The 17,013-nt window shown below is 30.8% G+C and overlaps 1 protein-coding gene across 1 annotated transcript; it reads right to left on the minus strand.

Moving 5' to 3' along the window:
* Positions 1-9,981: 9,981 nt before the first annotated feature.
* LOC129287567 (factor Xa inhibitor BuXI-like) lies at positions 9,982-10,770 on the minus strand. Its single transcript, XM_054923770.1, has one exon. It carries the CDS (start codon positions 10,726-10,728, stop codon positions 10,117-10,119), a length of 612 nt encoding a protein of 203 aa, XP_054779745.1. The 5' UTR covers positions 10,729-10,770; the 3' UTR covers positions 9,982-10,116.
* Positions 10,771-17,013: the final 6,243 nt, after the last annotated feature.

Consider the following 17,013-nt stretch of genomic DNA (forward strand, 5'->3'; position numbering starts at 1 on the left):
TTTCTATAAAGTAAAGGAAAGAAATATTTATAAAACAATTATAAATCCCATAATAATAACCATTATCATAATAAAAACGCACTAAGTAATGCAAAGTCTTATATAAATACATAAACCAATTAGATATATAGTCAATTAGAGGTAACAAAGAAAATTTTCAAGTTATAACCTTTGTATTATAATTGAGTTATATAATTTCACTTTATAAAATCATATACAGTCAAATAATTTATTTAATAAAAAAATAAATTTAAAACAAAAAGTTTCAAAAAATTCACATTTCAGCGGGACTTTATCAGAATGATTGACCATAATAGACACAAAGTCCATGAAAATAAATAACTAACAAACATGGACACACAATCCATGAGGGTAAGTAACTAACAAGTGCAGCTTAAAGCCAAGAAAACAAGCACAAGTACAAAGCCTATGAAATTGGGCATGAGTATTATACTCATGAATAACTATCCCTCCATTCCATGTGTGTTGAGTGTCACACGGGGCTAGCATCTCCTAAGCATCCTACTAGCTAGGTGTACCATCGCGCGCTAAGGGTTAACGGTATTGCTATTAGCAACTAGCATTCTAATTCAATTCCATATTTTAAATCAAACATGCATGGATTAATAAAGTCAATGAACTATCTCTTTTCAACATTTCTCATCATGTTCAACATAAATGAATTCATCTATACATTCCCATGCACAAATAATAATAGTTAAATCATTCTTTAAATATAAAATCAAAGTTTCCAATATAGCATATACTTCCATATGTTCAATTGAATGATAAATGCAACATGTTCTATAAAATATAATATAATAAAAAAAATTTCCATGTGTGACAATTGATAATAAAATTAAGGTTATGAACCAAAATAAGTAAATTAATTAAAATATTCTATCATTTGTTCTTGCAAAAATAAAAAGCGTTATATAGATAAAAGAGATGGCACATGAATATGCTAAATCAATATTTTTACGAAAAGAAATTTGCCAAAGAATCATCAGGTCACTATTCATTTACCTATGATGTGCCCAAATATTATAATTCATTTCTTAGGATTTCAATCAGCTTTTTCTTACCATTTCAATTGATATCTTATTTCTTCAAATCCCCTATTCAATAATAAAATAAAAATCTAGTGACCTTTGCCCAAGTTTAACAAACTCCCTTCTAATAATAATACCATAGTCACTAAGTTCCTAAATTAATCAAATTTATTCTTTTGATAAATCAATCCCCTTTATTACTGTTATATACATGTGTAACATTTCAATTTTTAATCCCCTAATTTACTAAGATTAATATGGATAATTAAATAAGTTGATGTGGTGTATGGTCAAAGGAGAATAATAAGTGCTTTTAGTTAGAATTTCAAGTATAATTTAGGTCCAAAGTGAAATTAGGTCACTTGAGGACTAAAAAGTGGAAAAAAACAAGCTACAAAGCCTCTGTGCCATATGCCGCGGCGTGTGTGTGGTGCATTGCAGCATATAAGGCCATTAGACAAGAGCTCCCTTCTCTGTACCACATGCTACAGCTCGTGGGGATAGGCACTGTGGCATGTGGTGCAAATTCTATAGAATTTAATAGCAATTTGATGCAAGAAACAGAAAAGAAAGGAAAGGGAAATAGAGAAACTCGCATTTTCTCTATTAAGGCATGATCTAGGGGAGGATTTGAGAAGGTTTGAAGTTCCAAATAATCTAAGGTAAGATTTCTAAACCCTTTTTCTCCTTTCCTCTTCCATTTTCTCAAGGATTTGAGTTAAGGTTTGAATGAGGATGATGATTTCAGTCTATATAAGGTATGAGTCTAAACCTATTGACTTAAATGGAGTTAATAGGAGTTGTTTAGAGTATTTAAACCTATTATTAATGATTTTGGTGGTTGTTAGACAATGACCTCCATTAATGTCCAAAAATGGACATTAAATCTGTCATTATTATGATTGTTGAGGTATTGATACAATGTGGATATTTAATGAAGCTATATGATGTTATAGATATATAATAAACCCAATAGGTAAGCCTAAATGTAAGTAATATGGGCATTGGGTAATCTAGAAAGGGAATATTAAAGTTGAAATGTGTGAGATTGGCAATGTTAATGAAAGTTGACTTGGTAAATTGTAGATTAAATTCTTAGACACCTATCTTGACTTGAAAATTCAAGTTTAGAAGATATAACATTGAGAGGTAAACCTTTGACCTCTCGAAGGTTTGAGGTAACTCGAGGAACCCTGCTTTGGGTAGCTGTATGTTAATGGTAATGTGAATTATGTGTGTATCATGAAAATTATGAGTTGTGAAATTGGATTACGTGCATTGAAATTTGGTGTTCTTATAATTGTGTGATGTGTATCAAACATGTGAAAGTGGTTTCAAAATGAGTTTAGAAGTAGTAAATGTGGTGTTTGAAAAACATTTCCCTTTCCAATGTGTTGTGAATGAGTGATTGATGATGAAAATGTTAAAGAGGAATATAAGAGGTTAAAAGTAAGGTGTTTATGTGTTATAATGAAAAATGAGAATTTTTTACTTAATTGGGTAGCGTACGGTTGTGAGCCCAACATGTAAATTGATTTTGATTAAATGAAAGTGTGAAAAGAGTGAGCATGTTTATGGCATGATTAGTGAGTGAGAGTTTTCCTATTGATTATGAGTAGAGAAAAATCTATATAGTATTTAGGTTACCCTTCGGTGTATAGGGATATATCCTTGTCCTATAACTTGTCAAGGGACTATTCTATAGTTTGTTGAGGGACTAAAACCTAGCTTTCTTCACCAATTTAATGAAGAGAATAGTCTAGGATATGAGATACCCTAAAGATTTGAGAATGGGGGAAGTTGTTGTCTAAGAGTGAGTCATATGATCTTTGGCTGAGTCATACCTCTCGATTGGTGATCATAGGTAGTCCAGTCACACGGACAAAACCCCATTCAGTGTTATAGTCCATAGTTTCAATGTGAGAAAATAAGGAGGTTAAAAGATTGGTTGATCATTAGCTAAGTAAATATATGACGTGTTACACATGTTGAGTTGTGGCAAGTCGTGTGAATAAGGGGTCATGTCACATATCTAAAAATATGGTGACAATGCACCTCGTATATGTGAGATAAAGAAGTTATTAAATAAGAAATGATAAGTTATGGTATGTGTGAGTATGTTTTAAATGCTTGGTTTCATATGCATGTGCTTGTTTTATAATTAATATATAAATACATAAGGAAGGTTTTACCTTAGTTACTCAATGGCTAGACTAACCCTTTTCATTTAACACTTTTCAAGCTCTAGCTTTAGTGTAAAGAGGGAGAAGGCTCAAGAGGTTAGGAATTAGCACATTCCTATTGTATGCCTCTAGCTTAGATTTACTTTGTGTAATAGTATATAAGTGCCAATTCTAAGTTGCATGCCATCACACATGTACTATTTTGTTATTGCAAATGTCTGATCTATATTTTGGGCCTTGAGTTTTTTTATGTTGAAATATATGTGTTAATATGGCTAAAATACATAAAAATGAAGATTTGAACATGTTTTGATTGATTTTTGGTGCAATGCAATGGAAAATTGCCTGCCCTTTTGTTTTTGGTAAAAAGGGAGTGAGGAGTGAAATTTTGTTCTACTATTGTTTAAGTGCATGTAACATGTTATACTAGTAGTGTTAAGTCTAATAGACATGGTCCAGGTGTTAGGAAAGGCTTGTGGCACTTGTTGAGATTTTTAGAGACCCTTTTTTGTGTAAAAAGTTGTGAAAAGTAATTAAAATGTGTTCGGGTGTCTAAATTTCTAGTGTGACTTATTTTGGAAGTGAAACCCCTTCCATTACATAGTTCATGTAATAAGTCTTCTATAGATACCTAGATCACATTATTCAGATGTTAGACGGATAATTAGCACGAGTTAGAAGTGTCCTCGATTCTGCTATCAAATGACAGCAAAAATTACTGATTTTTATGTGCAACACTCTGTGGCGCATGGTACCTAATCTGCAGCATATGGCATAAAGAGCAACATGCCGTTGCATATCGTGCATGAGTCGTGGCGCATTACTCTGTTGCACATTAAAAGAATTATTTTTCACTTGTTTTGTTTTCTTTCACTCCTCTGAGGTACCCTATGTTTTTGTAACTTATTTTTACTCTGATATTAGAGATCTTGAACCTTTTAAAACTCTATATGATTATGAAAAACTTAGGATCTCTTACTTTTGAATTAAAACTTGGTATTCATTCTTTGAGTTAATCCTTTGATTACCATGGGTTATTTTAGTTAATTGTGTTTAGTGGAGTGAGATTTCTACATGTCACATTTCACAACCCAAAATCATAGTATAGTCCAAATTAATTTAGAGGAGTAAACTAGAAAAATCTTAACTCCAATATTTCTCAAATGTTGCATCAAATGTCCAACTAGCTACTCATCAGCTCCATAATTATCAAGTTTATTTACATTACTTAAGTTAAACTCACAATAGCTTAATAATTAGAATTCTTTACAAAACTCAAGTTATATTTATGAATAATTAACACCCAAGCCAAGTATATCTTCATAAGACTTAAAGAGTTAATGAAATTTAAGAAAACTCATCATCAAATAAAATTCCTTATGATAAATATGTTATCAAATATCCCAAAGGAATTCCAAGAATGAATATAATTAGTGATTTGGTTCTTGAATTACCAACTTAAATATTTTTCCCACAAACTTCTAAATTTTACTTTAACTTTCAGTACCAAGAACAAATGCCTTCAATGATTGTTTAACCATTTCCAAGCATCAGAATATGACTTCTAAGATGATAATATACTTTATAAATTTCCAACGTTGCAACTCTCAATAATAATCTAGACCTCAAGTGAGGTCTCAAAAACACATATTCAGACAAACTTCTCATAACATGCATTTTATTGAACACTTATCATACATTAATTTTCAGACTAATACCAAGATTCTTCCCCTTCAATCTCATCTCATGCAAATCACAATATTGATATTGAAACCAATCAACCAACCCAATTTCAATTCTTAAAAAAAATTCAATTAGTCTTTAAAGAAAATTAAATCTAATTCCTCTGCTCCAACATGAGTGAGTTTATCTACCAAAAATTATGTTGTTATAACTTATGTTTCAGCTTGTTTAGATCCCATTACAAGGCTAGTAGAGAGAAGAAATTTAGAGATCCTTACCTTAGCTCATGATGACCAAAATAAGAGGAAGAGGAAGTGGCAATTGCACAAACTTAGAAGATGAAGAAGAAAGTCTCATACACTCCATAACACAGTAAGGACAAAGGAGGGAGAGGAACTTCAATACTTGAATTAGGGGAAGACAATGAAGGAGAAGATCAATGGCAGCACCTCATAGTGCACACAAATAGAGAAGGAAGCATAGTAACTAGCAAAAACAAAGTGATAAAGGAATGAGGAGATGTTGTTGCTCAAAGGAGGAGGAAGAAGAATAAGCTCTACTCATCCACACCTAGACAACGCCAATAAGGAAGGGAGGAGAAGGAATTGATGATGAAGCTTGAATAAAGAGAGAGTCAATTGATTTTGAATGGATTCCTTGCAATAGCAAACTCCCAGCAAACTGGACAACCACATCGGCGACCAAATGGAATAACGGAGGCAAGCAAAGGACAAAGGATTGATTAGAGCTCTGTGTGTGTGTGTGCGCGCGCGCGCGCGTGTGTGCGCGTGCTGGTTAAGAAATTTTGAAGAACAGAGATGAAGATGAAAAAAAGAGAAGCTACCTAACGACTCTTGACAATTGTTTGATGGCATTTTATGTGTGTGTAACTGAGCCTTAATGGTGGATTTGTATGACCTAAGGTTTTATGTAAATAATAAAATTAATTTATGAGGTATTCAAATATATTGTAATGATCTATAATTTAATTAAAATTGAAACTGATGGTTATTTATTTTAATGATATTTTATATATATTTTGGGTATAATTATACTAAAAACAAGTGTTGGTCTAGTAGAATTTAAGGCAATCTATCTGCCTTAAGAGAGGAGTTTTATTTTTGTTTTAACCTCATGAAATTACAATTATGCCCTCCATCTTGTTAGATTTTTTTTCTCTCCTTTCCTCTTATATGATCCATCGAACTTGCTAGAGGCATAGAGAGAAGTTTTGGCATCTGACCCAAAATGCCTCTACTATTTCCATTATCTTCCTTCTTCCTCCACTGATTTAATGTCATTGGTACCATAGGTGTTTGGAAAGCCATGTCTGCTGTTGCTTTATTAAGGTCAAGATTTCTTTGTCTTCCTTTGCTTCTCATCTTTAAAGTCTCTTCTCCCCTTTTCATTTGTGTAGATATGTAGGTGCGTTAGGATTGATTTCTTCCTCTTCCCTTGTTCCATCAGTGTCGGTCTACTCAACTCTTCCCTGTGCATGTCATCGATCACTTCTCCCCTATTTTGGCATTGATGCTTGCTCGTGTGATTGGAGAAAAAATTCAACCTTCTCCCTCTTCAAGTGTCATAGGCTCTGTTGGTGAGTGAACCTCACGTCTTTCTTCCAATCTCTCACCTGGTTTCTCTCTATGTGTGATTGTGTTGAATTGCTGAAATTTAAAATTATATATCTATATATATATATCCTATTTAAAAATGCTGATTATGTGTGAAGGTAGTGGAATGATATTCCTTTTTGAATTGGATTTATAATTAGTAAGATTTGAATTAGGGAATAATAGGAAATCTATATAGATGTTTGGAAGAGTTTTGGGAAAGAGATTTAAAAGTAAGGGGTAGTTTGCATGGTTTAATTCTTAACGCACACGAGGTGCTTGAAGAAATGTTTGATAGGAGAATTTGTTTAAGGTAGCATATAAATGCGGCAAATATATTCTTGTTGGTTAAATCATTATAGTAGCCAATTATTCTGTATAATGAGAGATTGGAAATGAAATTAAAATAAATAATAATAATAGTAATAATAATAAATAATATTTGGTTAATAATTTAAGAGCCAAATTTGTTTGTTCTTTTGTTAGCTCTTGGATGAAAATAAAATGTTTGATAATGTTCAACAATTTGTAATAGTAGTGGTCTACTTTCTGTAAGAAGCTTGATGTTATAGTTACATATTGATGTCATGCGGTATTTGTCAAATTGTTTGTAAGAATTGAAATGGAGAAATCAAGCAGTCATTGTATTAGGGAACTAAGATTTGAATTTAGTTTGTTTAATTTTTATGTTGAAATTTAAAATGGTAGAGATATTGCTTGTAAAAATATATATATATATATATATATATTATTTGATGAAAATTATTGTGAAGAGATTTGCAGAGAAAGGAGCTTTGTAACATAAATGAACCTTAACACACATAAAATGTTGCCAAATTATGTAAAAGAGGAATTTGATTGGAATTGCGAAATTGAGTATATTCAGTATATTAACGACTGGAATTTGGATTTAAGTTGTTCAATTTCTATGTTGAAAACTTAGAAGGTTAAGCTATTTATTTTCTTTTTCTTTTTCTTTTTCCTTTAAAAGTTTGTCGTACACTTTTGAACGGGAAAGTATCTGTTGAGTCATTGAAATGCAACCTCAAATGATTAAGTAGTTTGGGTTGATGAATATATGGTGGCAATATATATAAAGTAGAGTCATTATTAAGAGAGTTGTTCGTTCCTCTTGTCTAGGCAATAGTGTAGCTAAAAGGGCTATTGAGAGGTAATTAGGTGGAACAAAACATTATTTTGGGAGCTTACCATTTAAGTGGATAATGTCCTAACTAATTTATTAATTAATATTTTTTTGAAATTTTATATTTTTATATATAGATTATTTTAATAATAATTATGTTGATTAGTGGATACTTTGTTAAGTAAATTTCTTCATTTTTAAGTTATAAGACTATGGTAAAAAACATTTACGTCATGGCATATGAATGTTTTACCCCTTATGAGATATATTTTCAAGATTGACAAAAATCATTTTTTATTATTGTTGGCAATTTTTGATTATTCAATAAATGCAAGTACAAGCATTAGATATGAAATTTTTTTGGCAAGTTTTGATACCTAAAAACTATTCATGCAAGTTTGATTTCAAGAATAGAAATTATATTTTAATGATGATGATTTTCTTGCATGTTTGAAAATGAATTTGAAGGAAATTTTATGCAGAACACTGATTGCTAACGGTAATGCCTTCAGCCCTTGGCACACCATGGTCAATGACTAGCTAGTTTGATTTTCGTAAGCTCTGTTATCACGTTTGTTATTCATGGATCTCATACTCGTGTTTGTTTTTCATGGCTTTAAGTCACGTTTAGTTAGCATTACCCTTATGGACTGTGTGTCATATTTATTTTATAGCTCAGGTTGCATTTGGTTACTTACTCTCATGGATTATGTATCCGCATTTGTCTTTATGGCATAAGCTACATTTGGTTATTTGCCCTCTTGGGCTATGTGTCCACATTTATGAATTGTTTTGATAAATCTTTAAAAATATGAATTTGTAATTAATTGATGATTTCACACTCTTAATGTTTTTTTTAGTAAATGTTATTATTTTCAATTATGCATTTATTTAATTATTTTGACATGTCAAGATCAAATGTTAAGTTGCTTTATTGCTATAAATTTAATGTCTCTTGATATTGAAGTTATATAGAACTTTTATTCCATGCTTACAAATTTGTTTACTTTGAATTGCTTTCTCTTCAATTTATGTAACTATTATATTTTGTTCATTTTACTTGTGAAAAATCCTATGGTTGGGACGTTAGTCATTAAAAATTATTATTTTGGTCTCAAGTATATTAGTTGATGTTGTATCTTTCGCTAATTCTTATGGGGCTGTAGTATTCCATTAAAACGAAGAATGGTAGATCAAATCAATTTTAATGTAAATTTAAATTTATGTATTATATTTTATAAACTCTTATGTCAGGTGCCCCACATAAACTATAGTTAGGGTTCTCGCCTCTATTGTTTGTATTTTGTTATCTACTAGTGGGAATAGAGTTCTTTGCTATTGTTATTGTTTTGTAAAATGATTGTCAAATTGTTTTTGGGAGAATTTATTGAGAGGGGAGGTTTTGCTAAATTTTTTTTTTTAACAAAAAGTCTAGAAATATTTTAATAAAAAAAATTATTGCAATGAATCCCAATCCCATTTCAATTGGATTAAAATATCAAATTAGAGTTTCATTGATTGAGACTTAAGAAATATATGTTTGCACATATATCCCATACTGGTCCAAGGCGTGATAGGATTAATCTAGTGATTATTGATCAACTGTTCATATAGGGTTTCAGCCTATAAATAGGCATGATTGCAGACAGAATGAGAGTGCCAGGCTCTTGAGTTTTCGAGCCAATCCTTTCCTCCTCTACCTTCTCTGTGCCATGTATCTGCCTGAGTTTATTTCCTGCTAGTACTTGTTGTTCTATTGCCTTGCTTTACCTAAAGGAAGAGCTTGTTTAATTCTAAGGAACTGCTGGTCTACCATATCAGTGTGTTGGAATAATTTTTAAAGATAGTATCCTTAGGTATGACTCAAGCTTCATTTTCCTACCTGTCCGCTACAAAATTTCTATAATTGGAGCAGCCTGTTAACAAATGTTAAAAGATATGACTGTGATCATAAAAGAAAAGGGCCGGGTAAGAGGGAGGTTCTTCGTGGTACTACTGAGAATAATTGTGATTATTTTTTTGTATTAATTCTTTTTTATCAAACCATTCAAACCATTAAGTCTGAAACAGATAGTGCCGACAAATTAACCCGGATTCGAGTTAGGTCAGAAACGAGATAGCTTTTTCAAGCACATAATATATTTTTCATACTTTCTAAACTGTAGGAGTCGCAACAAGTGGTTTAGAAATGCCAGTTTAAATAACTTGTGTTATTCAAGTTAAACAATACTTTAAGCATAATAATATATATATAAATATATATATATATATATAGAGAGAGAGAGAGAGAGAGAGAAGGAAGCCTGTTGAGATGTATAATTTTACTGATTTTAGACTTCAGATACACATGAAGAAAAGGAAGGCACATGAAGCATTATTTCATTTATTATTTGATAAGTGCAAGGAGTTATATTAACTGTTTGCAACAAGTTGTCGCTTCATCACCATTTCGATAGAGTACGCTCTTTCATCCAGCAGTTCGATGATCCAGCTCTGTGAAACACAACAACGAAAGGGTTGTCATCATCAATAACCAAACGCCTGTTTCCTTTCTCATCCTTGGAAATCCCAAGAGCTGCACAAGAATATTCTTCATCACTGGGACAGAACACCATCTTATACGTCGTACCATGATAGGTCCGAATTTTAAAAGAAGCACGCACGATGTTTTGGTGCCCGACAAGTTTCACTTCCCTTGTCTCATCTTCTCTGCCCACAATCGTCCATGTCGCCGGCTTCTCAGCACACGTTGGAGGTGCAATGACCGTGAACTCCATAATGAAATTTGTAGGGAGATATGCGATTCTGTATGGAGATGAAAGTCTGGTGGGTAAGCCGTTGGATTGTTCAGAAGTGGTCTGGACAACGGTGAGAGGGCAAGATTCCTTTCCAGTAGCGGCGACACCCATGCCGCCGCCGTTTCCCTGACGAGCTGGGAGGATGTAGTATGAGCCGCCATTTCCGACGGGGTTGCCTTCAGTGTCAAGCACTAAATCAGCTTGGGTTGAGGTGAAGGCGAAGACAAGGAAGAGGGCAAGCAAGGTGATCTTCATTGCTTGAGATGATTTGGCTACGAGAGGGTAAGGTTTTTTCTGTGTGATGCGGTGGTGTGGAAACGAGAAGATGAAGGGTACTATTTATAGACGCACTTGATGATTTGGAGGGGTAATTTGGGTATTCGATTGTTATTAACATTAAAGTTATTAGCTAGTTGATTAATTACGCAGCTTCATGTTTGGGAAAAATAAATTGGTCAAAAATAAAAATGACTGGGAAAAATAAGACAAAAGGCGGGCAGAAATAGATAAGGCACTTGATTAATCTTTTGAAACTGGGAACTCCGCGTGATTCGTGAGGGATGAAAATGAAATGGATTAAAGAAATAAAAAAAAATAAAGTTTCTATTTTCGCATAATAAATTGATTACATATTTATTAAGTTACTCCCTTCATTAAAAAATATAAGATAATTTTTGGAAGATTGGATGTCAAAAATATAAAATATTTTTATGTTTTAAAGTATAATCATTGCCTCTTTTCCAAAAGTGTCCTTAATTTATTTTTCCAATTAAAAGTTTCCTTAATAAATAAATTATTTTATATTTATTTTAGAGTGAAACATTATATTAAATAAAGATAAATATGAAAAGGCAGTATTAGTTTGAAGATAAATAATTACTTTATTGAGGGTGAGATTCAATTAAGAATGCCTTATATTTTTTAATGGAGGGAGTATTATTTTTCCATGGGAAAACTCAATATCAAAAATCACCACACCCTCCACAAATTATAATTCTCAATCTCATAAATATGGTTGATCTAATTCTTTTTTACATTTTAATCATTTTTATTTTTTTATTTAATATATTTCATTATCTCTCTTTCCAACTAAACTGTCTTCAAGTTTCATTTCTCAATTAATCATACCATAATGAAGCTTATATACATATACTAATAAGTGGATATTTTACTAAGATTTATATATACTTTTTCCACCCTTTATTTATTTATTAAATAATGAATGGAAAAAGATGAATATGGATAAAAGGCCTCACTTTACACTTCTGGTGGTTTTTCAGGGTAAAGGGATAAAATAGCATGAAAAAGAGCCTAAAAATGTAAGACGAGACTCAATGCCCAACAATCGGGCCCAAAAGAACATCTTCATTCATAAACAAGCTCAACTCAGATATTCTCCATGCATGGAAGTATCTTCTCCATGCATGGACATAACATACCATGGTGAGAACAAAGTCCTATGAAGCATGACCATGCATCAACATATCATCTCCATGCACGACCATGGGATCTTTCTCTATTATCTCCTTCTATAGATTTTGTTTATGTTTTTATTTGGAATTTTTAGTTTAAAGTTTATGAGTTATTTCTAAACTCCCAATCAAAGTAGGAAGTAGCTTAGTTGGGATAGATTTTTCTCTTTTATTTTCTTATTTTATTTTCTTGTCAAACATGAATTTTTGTTTATTTATATTTACACTCTTCTTCTTTATAGCCTTGTTATATATGTGGCTAGTATATAATTTTTTTGTGGGCTATTCGAAGAATTGAGATATGAAGAGTTACCCTAGACCTAAAGAAATAAATACATATAACTAAATTAGAGATAATTTAGGACATGGTGGCTTAAATTGTAGCTTCATTGTTTATTTAAGGTCTCAATAAGATTAGCGAGAGCTAATTCAACCTTAAATAAATGCATCCTAATATACTGAGAGGTAATTGGGTTACCTTAGTAATAATTGCCACTATAAATAAAGAGAAGATAATTAACTGAATTAGAATAAATCATCCTACCACATGAATCTTAATCGTTGGCATTTGTTTGATTGGTTGGTTCATCATTTTATCATTGCTTTTATTTTGTGTTATCTAATTAAATATTAAATCTTCTTTCAAAACTATTATTTATTTTTATTAAATAACAAAGTTATTGCTTTCCCTTGAGTTTGACTCCTAGAATACTCCAAAAATTATGACTATATCAATCCCTTACACTTGCAGGAGAGATCATGTACTACCTCAGTTTCGAATTATAATACAACTTTGGAGGTATTTTATTATTTTTGTTGAGCTACAAAATTGAATAAAATAAAACAAGATGAACAACATCGTGAATATTATGATTGAAAGTGAGAACAATATAATCCCTCAACCAAATCCGAAAACCACTTTGAGGTGAAACATGAGATGAGGTCATTTGTTAACTTCTCTCATGAGATAGGGCTTAACCCCCCCAACCTCAAATAGAATATGATGCCTTTTAAAGATTTTAGGATCATCAACAATTAAGTGATTAGCACTAATCACTCCTAATATTTCAACATTCCTAAAATATAAGATAAGCTGATAAAAATAAGATTTTATTAATAATTTTTTTAATATTATCTTCAAATGAAGACAGGATTGAAATGATTGTAATATAATGGTTAAGTATGTAAGGGTATTTTAAAAATTTATATTTTTTAAAAAGTAAATTTGTAAATTGTTATTATTCAACTTTAGTGATATGGATAGTTGTCTTAAATTGTCTTATTATTTGGGATGAGGAGGATATGTTAGGATTCCAATTTGTGGGGCTAAATCTGTCTCTCACGATTCCCTTTCAATGAAACCTTGTCGCTCCAGGTGTGCGGTGGTGGTGAATGAAAAGGACATCGCGTGAGTGGGAAAAGATATCACCAACTTTTCGATGACGCACATGTTCAGAGCCGCCGCTCAAAAATATTTTCTCTCCATCTATTTTGTTGTCATAATTTTTTTTTATTGTTGCTCCTAAGTACTTTTTCTGTTTTAAATTTCTAGTTATAATAATGACTTGTTTTCCGTAATACCCTTTAAAAATTCTAAAGAAGTTAAAACTTAAAATGTTATTGTATTTCCTGGGTTGGTAACGCCAGTATGTAACTTAAGCAGAATAAATTTTAGTTAGGAGGGGTCAAGATTACAAAGTAAAAAATTCCTATAAAGAATTTCGACAACTTGACTATTACAAAAATAAGAAATTTTTTATTTTTTTGAAAGACAATTCTCAATCATAATTTTTTAATTTTTGAATAAATAATTTTGAAGTAAATATCAAATATAACATTCAAGGTATTTTGAGATTTTTGTTACAATATTGCTTCACAAAGTTTGTTAGTAATTCTCATAATTTTATTCATCAAATGTAAAATAAAACTATAATCACATGACATTAATACGAGCATATATAGCATCACCTTGATAAGAATTAGATCATATGAAAACTATATTTTCAAGAATTGAAGCAGTTGCACTATACTTGCATAAAAGGCTATATATAGAATTAAAATGAAAACATCATCAGGTGTCTTCAAGCTACTATAATGTGCTAACTTAATCCCTTCCTCTCTAAATCTCATCATTTTCGACCAAGTTATTGGGAATTTGAAATACAAAAATATCTTGTAATTCATCATTGCACTTAGAGGAAGAACATATGGCATTAACAATCATATTCAAGTTTTAAAAGAATGAATGTAGATCAACTAGTTTTTTACTTGCAGCAATAAGAGCTATATTTAATTGATCAACTAAACAGTGTATGTAATATTTTAAGGATTAAAAATATATAACCCCTACATTTTATTTTAAAAAAATGAAGTTGGGAAGCCATATCTCCACTACTAGGCATGATGGTCTTGGGATAAGAAGCTCTTGCTGCAAGCATGTCCTAGAGGATTGTAAATATCATTGGGGAAAAAAGTGGCGAAGGCTAGTTAAGCTATCATAATCTTGTTGGAGACATAACAAAATTGAAAAAGTAAGCTATATATATATTGACACATGACACTACACTACAAAAAAGCAAACTTTTGGCGACAATGTCCAAAAGTTGTCACTAAAAGTTTTTAATAGCGACTGTTAAAGGTCGTCACTATAACAATTGTCTCTAATAGTTTTTGACCGTGACAAAATAAAGTAGACTTTTGGTGGCGACATTTGTCACCGTCAAAAGTTTTTTTACCACTAAAAGTCTTTTTAGAGGTGACAAATGTCACCGCTAAAAGTCTTTTTGGTGGCGACAAACTTTTTTTTTTAAGAAATAATAATTTCTTGGGTGATGGCTTCTCAATTTCTCATCTTATGTTGTTTGGTTTTTAGTTTTATGGAGAGCTAAATTGTTGGTGTGATCAATTACAAACCATGATCTTAAATTTTAATTAGAATCTTTGATATTCAAAGAAGATTTTATTTTAGCTGTATTCTAATTTACTCTTCCTCTCTCTACCTTTGAATTTTATGCTTTAATTATTATTGCTGATTAGAGTAGCTTTATTGCAAGATTTTTTGATTATGAATTTTATCTAAGGTATATCATCTTAAGAGTAATTTGTCTAGCTTAGATAATTATCCATGCTTTGTTTCTGATGTAGTTAACTTAGAACAGTTGTTAGGTTGTGGGTTAAGGGAGATTTCAATTAATCTATAATTTAATTTCTTATTTAATTCTTGAATGATAATTTGAGAAATATATAATAAAATAGAATAATAAAGTTAAATAAAATTAATGTATTTGGTAGACGAGGAAGATTGAATTTAGGTGATTGGGTTGTGATTGATTGCGTTGCTTGTGTTTGGTAATTTTTCGTAGTTGAACTCATTTTTATTTATTTAATTTTAATTTAGTTTTTTAAATTAATTTCATCACACAAAAAAATCCCCCCATTACTTAGCTTTTCATAATTTTAAATCAAATAGTTAATCTATTGACTCATAGAGAGACAACCTAGGTTGCGCTTTACTACAAAATTTAATTTTTATTAATTTTGATGCTATTCGACAGTAGTGTCACTACTGGATTAGAAACTTGCAACTTTTCTTTCTATTACATCCCCTAGCATCTATCGATCCAAGATATTTGCCGAATCCATCACTTTTGATGAAGCCTATCATGGCCCAAAAATTAAACATGGCTAGCACTAGATATATGCACAAACATACATCCTTTAAGCCTTAATTAAGGAAACTTTAATCTAATATTTATTCATTCAAAATATGATGGTGAATCTTAATAAAATTTTCATTTAAACAAAAGATTCCTAAACTTTTTGTTAAAAATTTCAATACATCTTTTCCTATAAATAGGACATCCTAAAATTTCTACAATAGCAATATACAGACTAAATAAAAAATGCAAAGCTTTACTCCTCCACAATAGACAGACAAATAGATCACAAATCAGAATCCAATCTATAGTTAACGTAGAGCACCTAATCATAATTTCAAAATATAAAACATTATTAAACGTTTACATTGAAAGAAAGGTATCCTCAAACAATCTTTTAATCAATCCAGCAATGAGCCTCTCAAAGGTTTGTAGAAAGTATATCATCATCTATGTTATTTGAGACAAAAAATATTTTCAATGAATAACATTGCAATTTACAGTTGAAAGAAATAATGAAAAATAATATCAATGAGTGAATTATAAACTTATTAAAACAATCAATTATAATAATATAAACACATACCTCATAAATATCAACCCTAGCAACTATGTAAATGTATAAAGTATGAATATATGAATTCAATTAAAAATTGTTAGAAATTCAAGTTTCTCACCTTTAATTTTCACATATGCTTAAACACATTTGATTTATGTTTCTCAATATAAAATTCATATACACTAAAAATAACCATTTACTTTTCAAAATCAAACTTAAGGAAAATAAGCATAAAAAATTTTTTTCAGCACGACTTAATTAGAACAATTAATAAGCAAGGACACACACTTCATGAGGATAAATAACCAACAAGTATAAACACACAGTCTATAAGTATAATTAACCAATCAAGCATGATAGGAAGCCATGAAACAAGCCCAGGTGCAAGACCCACAAATAACAAGCATGAGTACTAAGATCACAAATAATAAGTATGAGTATGATGCTCATGAATACCAAGCTACTAGTTAGGATTTAACTAAGGTGCGTCAAGGGTTAATGGGATTACCGTTAGCAACTAGTGTTCTAATTCAATCCCACAATTTAAATAAAAGCATGTATAAGTTTAAAAAATCAACTTATTATCTCCTTTCAACATTATTTCTCACATTACTCAATATAAATGAATTCATCTATAATTATCCCTTAATGAATTATGATAAAACAAACATTATCAAATATCACAAATATTTTTGTATATTCATTTGAAGAATAAATCTAACTCTTTTCAATATATATCACTACAAAAGAGAAGAATAAATCTAACTCTTTTCAATATATGTCACTACAAAAGAGTGTCTTTAATGCTCTTCTATATATGAAACCATAGTAAGATATTTATTCTTTAGACAGT

The sequence above is a fragment of the Prosopis cineraria genome, unplaced genomic scaffold, assembly GCF_029017545.1.
Source record: "Prosopis cineraria cultivar Desert tree isolate PC_DT_omini unplaced genomic scaffold, ASM2901754v1 PC12, whole genome shotgun sequence".
Lineage (NCBI taxonomy): Eukaryota > Viridiplantae > Streptophyta > Magnoliopsida > Fabales > Fabaceae > Prosopis > Prosopis cineraria.

What these genes read in the sequence shown, in the direction of transcription:
- LOC129287567 (XM_054923770.1), bottom strand. Translation starts at nt 10,728, where the DNA reads ATGAAGATCACCTTGCTTGCCCTCTTCCTTGTCTTCGCCTTCACCTCA.